The sequence below is a fragment of the Siphateles boraxobius genome, unplaced genomic scaffold (genome assembly GCF_051911475.1).
Source record: "Siphateles boraxobius isolate OS27281-9 unplaced genomic scaffold, OSU_SipBor_1 1, whole genome shotgun sequence".
Lineage (NCBI taxonomy): Eukaryota > Metazoa > Chordata > Actinopteri > Cypriniformes > Leuciscidae > Siphateles > Siphateles boraxobius.
Window position 1 is genome coordinate 7014111 of NW_027508699.1, and position 18600 is coordinate 7032710.

At 36.1% G+C, this 18600-nt stretch overlaps 1 protein-coding gene across 1 annotated transcript in view; it reads left to right on the forward strand.

The window, feature by feature from the left end:
* Positions 1-4382: 4382 nt before the first annotated feature.
* mier1b (mesoderm induction early response 1b, transcriptional regulator) overlaps positions 4383-18600 on the forward strand; it is a 30907-nt gene continuing 16689 nt past the window's right edge. Inside the window, exons 1-10 of the mRNA XM_077248660.1 lie at positions 4383-4443; positions 5434-5458; positions 5561-5661; positions 9851-10042; positions 14574-14700; positions 14793-14857; positions 14939-15011; positions 16782-16933; positions 17056-17137; positions 18406-18500. Of these exons, the coding sequence (XP_077104775.1) occupies positions 4435-4443; positions 5434-5458; positions 5561-5661; positions 9851-10042; positions 14574-14700; positions 14793-14857; positions 14939-15011; positions 16782-16933; positions 17056-17137; positions 18406-18500 (921 nt within the window). The 5' untranslated portion in view covers positions 4383-4434. The remainder of the gene's footprint in view (positions 4444-5433; positions 5459-5560; positions 5662-9850; positions 10043-14573; positions 14701-14792; positions 14858-14938; positions 15012-16781; positions 16934-17055; positions 17138-18405; positions 18501-18600) is intronic.

Genomic DNA, 18600 nt, shown 5'->3' on the forward strand with positions numbered 1-18600 from the left:
TCATGTTGAAAAAGTTTGGTGTGAATCGTATCGGTTACCTAACGTAACCTCTGTTCTCTCTAGAAGAGGGAACGAGTATTGCGTAAGTTAGCTTACGCTACGGGAAAGATTTATCTTTTCGAGATATTGAAGCCAAAAAATTATTCTTAATTTTTGTATCCATTGTCAACGCAGTGCAGCAGCTAGCAGACCTGGAGCAGGCTGTCTAGCGTGCTCATAGGCTGCCCTGCGGGAACTGCAGTACCACTGAGCCCGACGTGACGTCACCAAGGTTATAATATTTTTGCATTTTTCATTAGTTTTTATTTTTATTTCATTTTGACTTTTTGTTTTCAAATTCAGTTTAGTTTTAATTAGTTTTTAAAGTGGGTTTGATAGTTTAGTTTAGTTTTTTGAAAATGCTTAGTTTTAGTTTAGTTTTTATTAGTTTTAGTGTTAGTTTTAGTCTTTTTTTGTAATTTGGGTTATTTGTCAGGGGCAAGATTCAAAAAGGTCTGAAAAAGTATTGTGTAATAATAACTCAACAAATACATCATACAATTTCAGAAATATGTATTCAACAATAACACCAGTAGCTACATAAAATGTACATATGGGCAAATATGTAAACAGTCTACACAAGAATCTGCAGTAAGTGCAAAATGTGTAAGTGACCAGGACAAAACCTAAATAGCCAACTGACTAAAGTAGACACACATGAACAGCATGTATTCAACACATTTTTGAGCCAAACAAGACATCAGAGTGTCAGGAGCTCAATCTCTTTACCTCTACAAAATCCACACGCCGTACCAAAAATCTACACATCTTCTATATAAAATTCACACCCTATACAAATCTCACAGCTGTACAATTTTCACACCCTATACTAAATTTACCCTCTACAATACTCATCTGGATTGAAGCAGCAAACATTCAGTGTAAGAGTAAAAAAAAAAAAAACATTATTTAATATTTGAATCACAGCTTATATCGTGTTTTGACATCGACAACCCAACTGCATTTTACCTCAAACTTTCTAAAGAAGCCGCAATCGCTTCTCGGGTCGACATTAACACACTGACAAAATTGTATTCAAAATTTGAAAAAAAAATTATACCACTTTTTAATGTGTGATTGTGTAAAGGTGTTCACGAGATACCAACCGTTCACGAACTTGCTTTCAACGAACACTCGTTTTCATGGAGACGCGGTGTGCACGGAGGGGAGTGGAGCTATGGAGTTGGAGGGGCTGTGTGTGTGTGTGTGAGTGTGTGTGTGTGTGTGTTGGTGTGTGTGTGTGTGTGTGTGTGCGCGAGCATGTGAGAGAGACGCGTGAGTGACAGAGAGAGCGGGGAAAGGAAATGCAGCTGAACGAATTCGCTGCGGTTTTTTAAAAATTAATAACGAAACCAATATTTGCGGCCGGTGCGGCGGCCCAAGACATTGACAAAGACGAAAACTAAGGACATTTACTCTATAATTTTATTTTATTTTAGTTAGTTTCAGTCTTGGGTAAGTTACTCAAAAAAAGTAATCCACTACAAATTACTAATTACTACTTTAAAATTGTAATTTGATTACATTACTGATTACTGCATGTAAAAAGTAATCAGATAACTAATTACTTTACTTTCAAGTTACTTTGAAAACCTATTAAAACTACAAGAATAGACTATAAAGTGAAACTCAGTTCTTTCCGTAATTTAATATTGCACAATACAGACATCCCAAGTCTCCTGGAAGGTGATGCTGAGACCACGGGAAGAGGCGCTCTGTCAGATCGCAGAGGTTCCTGGATCTGACGCCGCCCTGATGGTTCACGTCTGATCGGACTAGAACATGGTGGTCCTGTATGAGCGGGAGAGAGCGCTTCAGTGCGTTCTCGACCGCTATCATTTCCAGACAGTTTATGTGAAGGAGCTTCTCCTGGTCTGACCACAGCCCAAAGACCGGTCTGCCCTCGAGGAGCGCACCCCAACCTGGGTTGGACGCATCTGTCAAGATGACCTTTCGGTACGAAACCGCTCCCATCATCACACCCCACTGATACCAGTCGGCTGTTAACCAGGGCTGCAGAGCCGTAATACAGGTCTGATTCAGTCGCAGCCAGCAGAGATACACGAGCATTGAGCCAGCGTTGGAGTGGGCGCATGCGCAGTAAGCCCAGCTTTCTCTGGAATGTCTTCAGAGGGATGATGCTACCCTTCTGGAAAGACGTGGCTAGGTGTCGAACACGGCACGCGCGCTGTGTCGATAAACGATTCGTCATGGCCACTGAGTCCAGTTCTATTCCTAGAAAGGAAATTGACTGACTGGGCAGTAATGAGCTCTTGGTGAAGTTGACCGTGAGACCCAAGCTCTCCATGTGACTGAGGATCACAGTTCTGTGAGGAGCAGTTCACTTCATGCTCATCTCTGCACAGACTCAGCCTCCGGGCCATATTGGAACATTGACGGCTTCACTTGTCTACAATGGAAGAGAGTGAAGGTGCATTGTCTATCTTGTTTTTTTTAATTTTTTTTTTTTTTTTTTACAGTCTATTGATTTGACTAATTCGAGATATCTCGGATTTAATTTCTTAGTGCAGTTATAATTGCAGATATCTCTAATTATCAATCTGACAAGTCAAATCATATAATGACTCGTTGAAATACAATTGTAACTATCTAAAATATATTTATAGTCAAACTATAGTTTTATATGCCAATTCCTCCTGCCATACACAGCCTCACTATGCAGCCTTAGGTACTGTAGTAGCCTATTGAATTCTTATGGTCAACTTTTGAGTATTGATGAACTATGAAATTTTAGTGCCATATTTAAGTTAAAGAACATTGTATTGTCATGAATACTTTACTATCAAAATAATATCTCTGGTCAGAAACCAGGGCACTTGGTGTAACTGGAAGTAAGGCCTCCAAAAATTTTTGTTTTTAGATACATTTGATTTAATTCATGATAACCAATCAATTAGATCCCAGATAAGGTGACATTGATACAATGTTGAGTTTTGATCCAAACCATTATTTTTGTTTGAGATTGATATTTCAATGTTTAAAGTAGCCTATGTTGGATCCGCATGGAAGCTGACAGCACATTTGCTGCCAGAATATATCATGTGAAAGTGCGTTTTTATCTGAATATAGATTACAAATACTCTTTTTGCAACTGTGAAAGAGAGTCTATTGTGCATTTAATTTTTGAATGTTCATGTTCATCTTTCTTTCGGCATGAGATGTGTACAATTTCTAAGTGTTTCATTTTATGTATTGTTGTTTCACTTTGTATTCTTTGCAAAATTTGGAAAAACAGAAGAAGTGAAATGTCAAGAGAACTTGCTGAATTTTGTAATTTTGAAAGTTCAATTAAAAAACAAAAGTAAAAAGTGGTTCAGGGATGATGTCAAAACCCAGAAGATTTTTTTAAATTGAGTTAACAATAGTTGAATACAGAGTCATAAAAAACACAAATCTTTTAAATGATGTATATATCAAAAATCAAACATATCGAATACATCAAGTATTTTTCAACAGCTAAGCTGTTTTAACAGCTTACTATTGTCCTGTATTGAGATAAGAGAATAGTATGTAGCAATATACTTTAGCAATGTACTTTGCTTTATGTCTATATGATATTTCCCAAATAAAATAAGAATTTTAACCGGTAGACTTCACCAGTGGTTTCCTCAATATATGGGGTTTTATAATTGGGTTTTTCAATTTATTCAGTAAAATAAGGTTGTGGAAAACATAGGCTACCTAACTTCACACACTCACACCCCAAACGTTCTAATCTAGTTACTAATTAAAAACATACATTTTTAAATAAATAACAGCTTAAAAATATGTGTTTTCTATATGGGTGTATTCAATATTTAAATTATATGCTATAAATAATTATGATATACAGTAAGTAAATAATAATTATTTAAATATATTAATATTTATTAGGGCCGTTTTTACATAATAGGGGGTTTTGGTTCTCATTTTGTGACTCATATAAAAGCCAGAAAAAAGGAGGGAAAACATGAACAGACACCTTCGTACAAATCTTCAGAATATCTGAATAAAACTGCAAAGTTTGGCCTCTGTAGTTTAGGCCTAAGAATTTGCTAAATGGAAATTTATTTTCCTCTCATTTTGAAAATAAAATAAACAAATAAATAAATATATAGATAAAGTGCAATAAAATAAACACTTACATTTGTATTTTGGATGTTTACTTTCCATTAGTCTCAAAGAGCACATGTGAAGAACTGCCGTACCTGAAAAACAAAATTATTTAAGGGTTACATTTAATTATTTTGTTGTTTCTTCCTTTAAATCTGTATGACGCTAAACATAAAAACTGAACTAAGAGAGAGAGAGAGAGAGAGAGAGAGAGAGAGAGAGCATCCGGGGATTACCACTGACTCCGCCTACATTCCGCTGATCCTCAGCAGCGCTGTAAATATGGCGGAGGTAAGAAGGAAATTATTTTAATTATTTGCCAAAAATAAATAACCGTTTATTAGCAGTTAACCGAATAAATATTTTTGTTAATGGATCTAAAAATTACAGTAATTCTTATATATTTCGTATTAGGTTGTGCGGTAATTTAGGTCGAAAGACGCGTTGAATTCTTTGAAATTTTATTTCTGCAAAGTTAATAGCAGTTAGCTCGCCTTCAGTTAGCCAGATACTCTATTATCACCTTACTTTAACGGATTACCGTACATTAATTATATCTGATATATTTACATAAACACGGACGATTGTGTTGATTATTTTTGCTAAATTCTGAAGTTATGGATATTTCAATGCCCAGATTTATAATTAAAAGAGTGTTCCCTAATCAAGGCTAGACAAAGTATTAGCTAACAGTTAGACATCAGACTTAACTTCCAAAGGCATACACACAGAGCATCTCTGATTCCTTTGGTTTTATCATGGATGTTTTAACCCTGGCCTACTGTAAGGTTTAATATAACAGAAGGCATTTTTGTTAGTGTACAAACTAAATAAAAATAATATAGATCCCTGAAAAAACTGCTGTAGTGCATCTTTTTATTCTGAATTATGTCTGCTTGGATGCCTGCCATACATAGTCACCCACACAGATATCTATCATTGATCATGGATCATTACAATTAGCAGATTTCACTGGTCATTTTGATAATTTAATGTTTTGCTTTATGGGAGTTTTACAGTTGATTTAAACACAGTCTGCATAAAAAAAGTTGTATTTTAAACTGTTATTTTAGTCCAGTGGTTCACAACTGACTTTACATGAGGACCCATATTTTATATCAGAAATCCAACAGCCACCCAACACAGTAACAACACTGTCCTCATAATCAAACCTGATATCTGTTAGTTATAAAAAAAGAAATTGTTCATCCAAATGTTACAGCATATATTTTTTCCCACTTCTTTTTAACTTTTTTGTTCTATTTTTGATTGAATTTGTAGCCCTCCTTGGGGAGTTCAAGCCCAGGTAAGACTGTTACTATTATTCTTATCATGGAGGGACATAGTCACGATTTGATGCCATGAGTTTTGGTTGGTTCTGACAATGTTGATTTTGACGTGTCAACAGAGATGCTGTTGCCTGATTATGATGATGATCAAACTCCTGAAGATGAGGAGCTGCCAGAGGGAGACACTAACTTTGGCAATGAGATTGAAGAACTCGCAAAGGTTTAATCTTATAATGATTCTCAACACGTTTCAGCTGTTTTCAGCAAGTAAAAAACAAAAAACAAACAGCATGTCACAAGGGGTTAGTTTAACTCAAAGGTTTTTAATATGTTTATGTAGATGCAGATAGCAGAGAATAAACTGGGTGTATGTGTGCGCCTGTGCGTGTGTGTTAGGTAGGTTTACTATTTGGACTGCTTCGTTCAGTATGCGAGTACAGAATGATGCGTCTACTGTGCAATGCCAGTGAGTTGTCCTGACACTTCTGGTATGGTGTGCGACCAGCTTCAATCTCCCTCTGAAATTAGTAAAATAATAATAGCAAGTTAAAAAGAAGGGTATAATACAAACTTTTTTATTAAATAAAAGTTCTGCATTAACAGTAGCAGCTGTTTTTCCACATGTGTTCTTAACTCTTCTCACATACAAGGGCCTATTAAGTCCCGGGAGTCACCCACATATTGATACGGAACAATATGAAGATATTTTTAATGAAATCTGAGTGATTTCTGTCCCTCCAATGACAGCTACGCAACTACCACTTTGACGTCACTTTAAAAAAAGTTCATAAAGAGATAGTAAAACGAATCAATATGAATTGAGTGTTTTAGTCCAAATTTTCTGAAGAGACACGATCGCTTCATATGATGAACAGATTTAGTTTAGGATATTACACATTTTATTCATATATAAACTGAACAAACATATTCAGTTAACTGATATAAACATATTCATATATATTTGAAACGTCTCACTCAATCATTCTTTGTTTAGGTCTATATTACAGCCGTTTTAGGCGTGCGCTTTATTTGAAATGCAGCATGCGATGTTGTTTCATAACTTTCAAACAGTAGAGCCTGTTCCTTTATATTTATAACAGCCAAAGGTCTGTGTATTTTTGCTTTATACATTTTAGGCTTATTCTCAAATTCAGATTGTTTTAGGGGGCGGGATTATTAGGCAATTTTAATCGGACAATTTGACCGGAGAGATTTAATTTTGTCGGACATTTCATTTTTTTCCCCCGCCAATGTCCGGTAATTACCGGACAACGAGCTTTTATACCATTGATGGGATAAACAAAATCGACAGAGTATGCTATATACAAGAACTGCCTGGAAGAAGTAAAGTGCACGGGTAATACCATGAACATTCAAAGCCACTTGCACCAAGTAATAAATTATAAGAATAAATTCTATTATATTTAAAATTTTCTTAAGGATAAAAAAATCTATCTTTGGTAATGCTATAAACTATTTGGAGAGTCCTTACACATTACTATAATATTAAAGGTTACAATTAACAACATAGTCCAAACTATTAAATTTAGTTGCTATTTATTTTTAGATATAATCTCAAATAAAAAAATGTACTGTAAATTGCACAATGCAGGTTTTGCATTAACTTCTATATCTAATTATAAAGTTAATTTTCTACTTCAATTCATTTTTTGAAATATAATCATTTACACAGTGGCTGTCATAACTTGTTTTCATGACAAATGTATTTACACATACATTAAATAATCAAGACATTACTAACAGGTTAAGTAAATATAATGAATATGCTAATATAGTGCATATACGAAACGCTTCTCTCTAGAGTTCATTTCTTCAGAGTCTAGCAAACTAACCTGATGTCGACACTAAATGCCTTAGGTAAATGTAATGATACGTGATATATTATTCTCAAGCTGTTTTATTGATATCTTTCTGCAGTTGAAAGATGTAAACAGATCAGCGCCTCTTCTTCTTCTGTGCTTTTTACTGGTAGCAAACAGCGTTGCATTGCCTCGCTCGCCCCCTTCTGGATCGGATTGCCTGTGACTGAATACATGTACCGTTACACCCCTAATGAATATACATTATCCCTTATTTGTAACCCTTAATAGACTTCTTTAAACGTGTTTGTTCATCTTGGCTCAAAGCCTCTTGCTTCTTCGCGGAAACTTTGCGTACTAAAAGTAAGATAATACAAGTTAACATCAAAACAATATTTTGTGTCCATTTATTTCCCAGACTTAGTTTTGGTATTGAGGCAAAAGTTAAATTGCCTTGCATTCGCTATACAACAATTGGTGGTGGTCACGAATATGACTTGGCAGATTTGAGGTTTTTGCTCTTTTTGCAGTGACTTTCTTTTTTCATGTTTTGCAGACAGTGTGAACATCCTCGATTAAGTTTCCCTCAGGCAAAATATGACCACACTTCAGATTTGGTCCTCAAAGAAGACTGAAAAGACTGTTAAAAAACAAGGTTGCATGCTGGACAGGATTTACCATGAGTTTTCAAAATCGCATAATCAAACACCGTTTTAATGATAATTAAATTTAAAACGATAATGCTAGAGGGATGGGACGATTACCGGTTTTACTATAAACCACAATAAAATGTACTGACGGTTAGTATTATTGTTGAAAATTTAACTATCATTAAAACCGTGTTTGATTATCGCGATTTTAATAACATAAATCCTGTCCAGCCAGCAACAGTTTGACACAGGCGCGCAATGTTGGTTTTTATTTTTATTAGAGAAGGAATGACGGAAGGCAGTGACCGTGCTCGGGAGATTTTTCAGCCTTTTAAGAGGACCAAATCTGAGGTGTGGTCATATTTTGGCTTTTACAAAAGTCCTGAGGGACACTTAATCGAGGATGGTTACCTTGTCTGCAGAACATGCACAAAGAAAGTCGCTGCGATAGAGGTAAACACTTCAAATCTGCCGAGCCGTCCTGTGTGACCATCACACACTGTTGTATTGCGAACAAGTTAACTTTAACCTAACTTTAAGCTAACTTTAAAGCTTCCGCGAGGAAAAGTTCGCAGCAAGACGAACGATCAAGTTCAAACAAGACTATTAAGAGTGACATTTAAGAGATAATAATGTATATTCATTGTACACTTATTACACTGAATTTTTTTTTTTTTTACCACGTAATTACGGGGACATATTAAATTGAGATTAATGTTTTAAATCTTACCCGTTAAATACATTTTGTACAGCGGACAAAACTAATCCAGACAAGATGATCGCAACAATATTATCAATCTCTAAACAATAAACCAACTCTGATTTCATTTTCAAAACAATCAAAAATGGTGACGCAAGACGGCAAGCTGTATTTGAATGAAATGAGACCACGCGTCCGTTATGATACATGGATGTGTGCTGGGTTATAATGCGTTGCTATTGACGACGGTCATTATAAGGAAGAAAATGCCACAGAATAGAATCTTGACTTAAAAAGTGCATAGAGCCGCTGGTTTTATTGGTTGTTTGTTGATTTTCAAATATAAAACTTGTTGAAATGTTTTCAGTGTGAGCATCAGTTCTTTTTGAACACTTTCATCTCGTTTTAACAAAACCGTGATAATATTGATAATCACGATAATTTTGGTCACTATTTGCATACCGTCCCATCCCTATAATGCTATAACTGTCAGGACATTTTATCGTGGTTTATCAAACCGGAAATTGTTGCATCCTAAAAGGTGCTCTAAGCGATGTTGGGTTGTCATCTTGTTGACGTTCAAAGTACTGTCAAAACGGCAACAAAATGGAGGCTAGCTAGACTCTCCCTCCTCCTCATCCGCGCTTTAACCCCCCAAATCTTTCTTGTTGGTTATTGGCTGGAACAGTTTGTAATGTTTCGTGTTGCTGGTTGGCCCTAGTTTGTTTTTGTTGCCATTTGTGGAGCCTGGGGTGTCTGAAGAGACTGCGTTTTTTTTACGGTGTGGTCAGGGGACAGGCAGCTAGCGGATAGTGAGGAGATGTTTGCTGTATGTGACAAAAAATGTTTTGGCCTAAAAAACGTGTGACATCACTTAGAGCACCTTTAATTAAAAGCTATACAAAAAAACAGATCCATATGACTTGACAGCCCCAGCCAGACCCCAAAGCACTACCTCCACTCACATACACAATGTCCCATACACGGACATTGTGATCTCGTTATAATTTTGAGTTTAAATGTTACAAACTGAATTGAATCAACATTGAATTGAGCGGAATAACGATAGTATTGTTTTTCTGTAGAGCTGATTATAGCTGAACTCTGAAGCTTGCATCATTGATCGTTATTTTCCTGTTAATTTCTGAAACTGATTTGAAACTGTATTGCATAAAGTGCTATATAAATAAAGGTGATCATTTGGGATCATTCTGTAAACTTGATTTCTGTGAACTGCAGGAGGGAGAAATGCCCATTCAGGAGCTCCTGAGCCTTTATGGTTATGCAGGCAGTGGATCACCTGAGGAAGAGGATGAGGAATATGAGGAAGAGGATGTGGATGGAGATGAGGAGGAGGAGGATGATGATGAAGGAGAGGATATGGATAATGATGAAAGCAGCAGAAGCACTGGAGAACTGAAGAAGAGCAAGGTCTGTCCCATAAGAAACCTATGCCCAATTATTCATATCACTTAAATGTGAGTATTAAGTAATATTATAATATTGTTGTTGAGCTCAGGATGCATACACAGCAAAAACTACCAGAACTTAAAATTGGTTCCCACATGGATTTCTAACTGGGTTCTCACAGCCCTGGAAAACACAAAGTCTGAAAATGTCATAGAAGTTAAAAACTTAAATGGTGAAATTTGGGCTGAAATTACCATTTGTCTGATCTCTAAGGGCCTGTTCACACGCCTGTTCACACACCTGGTTACTTCATGTACTTTTACTGATTGGATTGCCATCTGATTTGTTAAAACGGTTCCTTTTACACTTAGCCACATTAACGTTTCTGCAAAATAAATATAAATCTGATCTTCAATCCCTGCACTATATGCAAATTTAACAGAGTTAACCTCGACGAAAGCAACAGACATGCGTTGCATTTTATTTATCATCAGCTAGTTACAAGATAAAAGGCCACAATAGGATAGAGAGCGGCATCAGCACTGGTACAATAATTTAGTCTCACTACTTTTAATGTAGATCACTGTGTGTTAAGCTTCAGGATGGGACGGCAAACTTTCAGTTTCATTTGCGGCAATGTGTGTGTCGGCTTGCTGAAGAGATGCTCAGGTACTCAACCTGTGGCGAATGCCATGTGTGTTGCAGTAGCCTGTTATATCTGGCTACCAGGAGCCGGTAGCCTATAACACGCTCACGTGTTTATTATTACTATTTTGGAAGGAGTAAAATTTTCTTATGTGGCTTTAACAACCAGATGCATTTAAACTTGTACAGTTTCGTTTGGAATGCGTCTCAAACCACCTCATGAAGTGGTTTAAAGGGTTAGTTCACCCAAAAATGAAAATGATGTCATTAATGACTCACCCTCATGTCGCTCCAAGCCCGTAAGACCTCCGTTCATCTTCAGAACACAGTTTAAGATATTTTAGATTTAGTCCGAGAGCTTTCTGTCCCTCCATTGAAAATTTATGAACGGTATACTGTCCTTGTCCAGAAAGGAAATAAAGACATCATCAAAGTAGTCCATGTGACATCAGTGGGTTAGTTAGAATGTTTTGAAGCATCGGAAATACATTTTGGTCCAAAAATAACAAAAACTACGACTTTATTCAGCATTTTATTGTCTTCCGGTTCTGTTGGGGATCCGCGTTCACGAGTCCGCAGTGACGCTGATGACGTAAGTAGCTGCTGACGTGTATCTGGTGCGTCCGTGTATTCGGGTTCAAATAAATATGACTGGGCAAAAAAATGCAAGTCTTCCTCTGTGTGGAAATCCTTAGACATGTTTGTGAAGATTGTTTTGTTTCACCGTGCGTCTCCCTCAGACTGTAAACGAAGCTCGGGCGCACCAGACACACGTCAGCAGCGTCTTACGTCAGCAGCGTCACTGAACGCGGATACCCGACAGAACCGGAAGACAATACAATGCTGAATAAAGTCGTAGTTTTTGTTATTTTTGGACCAAAATGTATTTCCGATGCTTCAAAACATTCTAACTAACCCACTGATGTCACATGGACTACTTTGATGATGTCTTTATTTCCTTTCTGGACAAGGACAGTATACCGTTCATACATTTTCAATGGAGGGACAGAAAGCTCTCAGACTAAATCTAAAATATCTTAAACTGTGTTCTGAAGATGAACGGAATTCTTACGGGCTTGGAGTGACATGAGGGTGAGTCATTAATGACATCATTTTCATTTTTGGGTGAACTAACCCTTTAAGTGATCAGATTTAAATCCGTCTGTTACACCTGACATTTACACCTGGTGTTTTCACGATTGGATAGCTATCAAATCAGAGAAAAGGCATGAACAAGTGGAAACAGGCCTTAAAAATGGACGTAGTCAACCTTTATTTATTAAGCACATTTAAAAGAACAGAAGTTGACCTTAAATGCAAACTTATATTTTAACATATTGAAAGACTAATAAAAACCACTATTGATGGTCCTGATTTCACATGGTAAGAAAGACAATTGAAGAGTTTAGGGCCAAGCACAGACAATTCTTAGGCAGTGGGAAATACTCAGCAGTAACTGAGCACAAGACCTGAGCACTCTGATGATAGATTAAGGGTGAAGAAGGTCAAGAAAATGTTTGGGGCTTGTAAACAAAAAAAAAAATCATTTTAAAATCAACTGTAAACTTCACAGTTTATCTTTTGTAGAGACACCATTACTGGGGTTAATGTGGTAACTCTTTCTTGACCTGGTTAAAAGCTTGGCTGCAGCATTTTGGACTAGCTACAGGCAGGGGTTAAAGTGGGCCGGAATGGAAATTATTAAATAAATAGATTCATTAATCTCAACGAATCTCGCTGGTCCCGAGATGGACCGACTGGGCGACTCCCTTCCTCCCCACTGAAATGCACTCACGGTGGTTCAGCGCGGTAAAGTTAGTTTAATGTTCGATATTTCGCTGGACATTGTTTTCCCTTGCCACTGTTCTATAGGGTCGGCAGTCTTACAAAGATATCAATAGCAGGATTAGTTTTAACATTATGTAACCATTATCGACATTAAATATTCATTCAAAATCACCGTGCATTAATGCTGCATATTTATACCTGAGAATGCTTTGATGCGTTTCCACAACGCATGCCTAAGGGAACGTCTGCCAATTCCATTAACTGCGTTAAAAGTAGCCTATAATTTGCATTATTTAAAATTACTTTTCAAATTCCAAAGCTTTTAGAAGGTTCCTAATGACAACGCTGATCTGGTAGCCTTGAGTAAATTAACTTATCTAAGAAAATGATTCATAAAACTCATCAGTTGAGCCTATGTTTACTTTCTTCACTGACACAGACGAAAATGAAAAGACTATCAGTCAAAGTTCAGCTTTAGGAGGGGAAGAAATACGGCAGGATAAGGAGACTGAGAGAAAAAGAAAGATTAAGATGAGAGAGCAGGTATTGACAAATAATCTAATGCACACTGACATGGTTTTAAAGCTATTTATTATCCATTTTTTTGGCATTCAGAAGTCTTAAATTGCACATATGTAGGTCAGAGAAATCAAATTTTTCTCGGGGGACCATGCCCCCAAACCCCCCTAACTACCACACATTTAAATGCACGTGGCTGTGGGGGCTGTGGGATAATGTGGGCTGATGTGGCTACAATGCCAGGGCTCAATATTTGGCCCAGTGTTCAGCAATTTTAACATAGTATCATCATCAAATCATTGTTGATGGACCAAAATAAAACCATTAAAATATCAAGTAAATACGTATTGTGATATGTGGTGCCACAGTGACACTCTTGTCCCAAAAAGTATTGCTATACAACGATACTCAATATGTTGTCCCACGGTGAGTCATTTTTCCCTGTTGCACCTACACAAAATTTGAGGGTTCCCCCACCTACCAAATCCCACTTTAACCACTGGCTACAGGCATTAAAACGCATCGTGAAAATTAACACAAATCTGCTGCAGTGCATTTGTCACCATCTTATGTATATACTGCTGTGATCACTACCAGATTTTAAAACATGGAACTCGTATTGCCCTATTTGAGCCGGATATTTAAAAAACTGTCTTCAAAGGTATCGGTATCAAACATGATAAAGTGTTATAAAGCAAACTGTTCTGTTGATTTTTCTCATATCACATATGTGAAAAAACGGGCAGTGTATGCATATTGTGGTCCATTCATTACTCTATTGATCTATAATTAGAATTAGGTATGTTAATTAGTTAAATGGTTACGTTAATTGAGTGCTGATTAATCGATTTCAGCACAAGTGATTTTCAGGTTTGCTTGTTAAAAAGCAGTTCAGTGTTGGGGTGTTTCTTCATAAATAAAGCAAAGATTCACTGCAAACACTGTGGTAGTGCATGTACATACAATATAAAAAATTATAATGCTAACTAAAAAGTTGTAATAATCATTCTAATTCCATGAGAATAGGAAAGTCCACACCACAACTTTAACAATGATGCCACAGAGGAAGGATATCTTTAGAATTACTTTTAAAATGATTTTTTCCAGCTGATGAACGATAAAAACATTGACAGCTAATTAGAATCTACCTTGAGCTCAAGCATTTAAAGTTATTATATAAACTGTTGTGCAGAATTGAAAATAAACAGAACATTATTGTGAGTTGGTGTGGACACTAATATATTTATCATTATAGTTATTTTGATTGATATCGGTCTTGGTGTGAACAATTATCCTATTTATTTTTCTGTTTTCTCTTTATTTACAATAAAGCAGAGTGTAGTATCTAAACTGATCAAGAAAAAACAGTACTGATGTAACAGTATCGGTATCAGCAGCTACTCAAGGCTACGGTATCGGTATCTAACATGAAAAAGTGTTATAAAGCCATTTAACCATCACTGGACATTTCTAAAGTAAGGACATTCAATAGACAAGATTTTTTTTAATATCTGTCAAAATTATGGAGAGCATTTAGAATAATTTGGCAAGAAATTTTCAGTTAATTTATCTTTTACTATGTTTTAATGATTTTTTTCAGGAGGATGGAGCAAATGTATCCACAAGAATGGCGAATGAGAGTCACTCCGCTGAGAGTCGAGCTTGTGCAGTAAAAGCCTGTCACACAGCTGAACTCATACGATCACAGAACCGTGGCTACTTTCAGAGTAAGAGACATATAAGCTCCTCATTTGATTTGATGTTTATCAACATAATCTTTGAATTATACTTAAGTACTGTTTTTACGTAACATTTTTAGATAATGAAGTTGATGAAGAGTCAGAGGAGGATGATGACTATATTCCATCTGAAGACTGGAAGAAAGTAAACACTTTCATTATCATATTTTTAAAAAAAAAAAATTATTTACCATGAAATGTTTGACAAATGTGTATTTCTTAACAGGAAATCATGGTTGGTTCCATGTATCAGGCAGAAACACCATCTGGACTGTGCAAATACAAAGACTGTGAGAAAGGTAGATTTGACATATGCTGATCTATTAAAATAAAAAAGGGGGTTGGCAGGATTATACATTACTGCACCACAACAAAAGAAACACAACACAACACATTGTATTTCTCACGCTGAAAAACTATTTGTAATATATTTAATATGCCGCAGCGCCCAAAACTCTGGCCGCACCGCTCTCACTGTGGAACAGGCATGAATTCAAGCGCGTCTCCTCAGGTGTTGTTCGTCTGGTGTTGTTAGCCAATCAGAAAATAACACTATTGTATCTGGGTAACATTTAACGCAACAACCAATGACACCCCGTTGTCTGGGGTGTTTTTTTGTCTGCCTGACTATGTTACGGAAGCTATCTTATCCTCCGTTTATCTTCATGAATCAGGTAATGATTATTTGTCTTGCCTCAAGTTATAATGCAAATCGATTTGTAAAATTTGCAGATTTATTTATGGTAGCTTGATATTATAATATTGACGATATATGTTTATTATCTACCACTCAAACATTGCATTGAAGTATCATATAGATTCAGTAAAACGGTAACCAATAGACTAGGCTACTATAATGACAATGGCTTGTAAACGTGATCATCGCGATCATTTGTCGTTAGAAAAAAAATAAAACCCATGAAATTATATTCATATGACATGCTGAAATATATGCCACTCTACCTGGGATGAAGACATTTCACACGCAACGCAAGCAGAACACCTGCATGTGACCTCCTCCTACAGTGTTCAGAGCTATCATGGTTGTCAACAAATGCACGATGACAGAGTTTACGACAGTAGTAGAGGACAATACTGTTTCCCAACTGTAGGGGGACCCCGAGAGCAAAAGTTACCTGGTGTTACTTTAAATTGGGTTACAAAAATAGTTGGGACCAAATATTGAATGAATCCTGTGGGAAACACTGACAACAATGTGGAGGCAAAGAAGAGTGCATTCAGATAATTTAAAGCACAGATAGTTGTGGATTATCCCACTTATACTATGGTCATTTGCCAGCATTGACAAGTTAAAGCTAATTAACGTAATAGTTAAGTAATATGCTAACAGTTAGTAATATGCGACTATAGGCGGGTCCACAATGCGCGTACACTTTGTCCCGTAGATGGTCTGCTTGCACTTTAACCTTGCGCACGAGCAGATCCGTTCCCTCGCTAGAGAAGCGTTCAGTTTTTCCGCTTGCATATTCTGCCATGTAAATAGCGAATCCGCCATGGCGCGAGCACAACTGTCTTTTGAAGGGAATGGGAGATGAGACTCTGATTGGTCTATTGCACGTTACGCCCAAAACACACCCATTACTCTTTAAGAGAATAGGGACAACCTTTTTAGACCATGCACCGGGCGCGCTGACCATTTTTCCCTTCATTAAACTAGCAAATGCGGATTCGGACACGACCTAAGTGCACTTGCACTGTGCGCTTTAGATCATGCATTTAGATCCTTAAAATAAGGCCCCTAGTGTGCAGCGCGATCTCCAGTCACTGTGTGTGAGTGATGTATTTGTGTGTGCTTAAATAAAAGCAGCGCATTAATATAGAACGTGATTAAACTGTTTTAATGCACACCTTCAAGCCAATCAGAATCAAGTATTCAGACAGACCATGGTATACAAATGTTCACTGATGAAATGAAAACTGAACCAATCATAGTATGATGTCATTTTTTAACTCATTCTTTTTATTACAAGACAATTGGAAATGGTTAGCATTTTTGGAGACATCAATATGTTACGCATTCTTGTGAATGATATGCTTTGAATCCACAGTGTATGAAAATGACGACCAGCTGCTGTGGAATCCTGAAATCCTTCCTGAAAACACTGTGGTTGAGTTTCTCTCTGAAGCCTGTCGACGGACGGGAGAGGAGACAGGTGTAGATGCTATTCCAGAAGGATCCCACATCAAAGACAATGAGCAGGTACTAAGGACCGCCTCTGTAATTTAATTATAATAATGATAATATTGTAATTATTTAATTTGTACTCAAATGCTGAGAACTGTGACGTTATACACAATACAAATAGTGTTTTCTCCCCTCAGGCATTATATGAGCTGGTGAAATGTAATTTTGATACAGATGAAGCTTTACGAAGATTAAGATTTAACGTTAAAGCAGCCAGAGGTGAGCCTTACAAAGCTGTTACATGCCATTATCGTCTTTCATCTAATGTTTGAGGCAGTACAAATCGTTATGCATTTCAACAGACTAGATTTGTGCTTTCCTTTCACACTGACAGTGTTTCTGCTGCTTAACCGCTGTGGCTCTAGAAAATAATTTCTGGTAGGGATGCACCGAAATGAAAATTCTGGGCCGAAACCGAAAATTCTGGATTCACTTGGCCAAAAACTGAAAATTACCTTTTTAAAAATAATTATTAATTTCTCATTTTAAAATACTTTTTTGTGTAATTGTATTATTATGAGACTTTTAATTAAAAAAAAGAAAAATAATTAAATTCAGTAATTTTACTAAATCTGAATATAAAAAATACAAGCCAATGAAATAAAATAACCACACTTTTATTTAAAGTAACACCAAAATTGGACAGAAAATATATTGAAATTACCTTTTTAAAAATAATTATGAATTTCTTACTTTAAATTAGTTTTTTGTATTATTGTATTGTTATTAGACTTTTAATAAAAACAAAATAATTCAATAATTTAACTTAATCTGAATTTTAAAAATACAAGCCAATGAAATAAAATAACCACACTTTTATTTAAAGTAACACACCAAAATTAGAAAGAAAATATATTAAAATAATACTAGATATCAATAGGTTAATATCAGACTGTATTCATACAGTTCGATGCAACAGAATCAGATTTAACTAGGTATGCCCCCACTAGTAGTCGTTAATTTAAGCCTTTTTTTGACTAAACGCACATTTAAATTATTTTAATTACTTAAATAATGCGCGGGGGGGGGGGGGGGATGGGAATATATGCCTTTTCCGAGTTCAAGCGCTGTCATAAAGCCTGTGTTTTGATTAGTGGTATAAACTTGATTTACGTGGATATCACTGTAAAACAAAAATCACTGTTGAAAGATCACTGTATAGTGTCTGATAGAATTAAGGTGTACGAGGACTGTGCAGTTATAAGGACTGTCATGCAAAAAATTCAATATGTATAAACTGTAATTTCTTTTAATTGTTGGTAACATTTGTTCAGTGTTATTTTAATTGATTAATTCTGTAATGACTGACTTCTAAAAAACTGATCAGAATTTTAAAATGCACACAAATTGAATATAAGTATAAAGTATGTATTTTCTTTTAAAGAAACTGAATATGTTCCATACAAAAAAATCATTCACAATTAAAGTTTTAATCCATTGACAGCCTTAATCTTACATGTATTGCTTTTGTTTAATCTTTCTTACAGAGGAACTATCTGTTTGGTCAGAGGAAGAATGCAGGAATTTTGAACAAGGATTAAAAGCTTACGGAAAAGACTTTCATTTTATCCAGGCCAACAAGGTAGTGCTCATTTTATGGCATCATAATAACAAGTTTATTCCAATCGGCAAATCACTTCATTTGCACTTGAGGAATGTCAATCCATATTGGCCACCTTCAC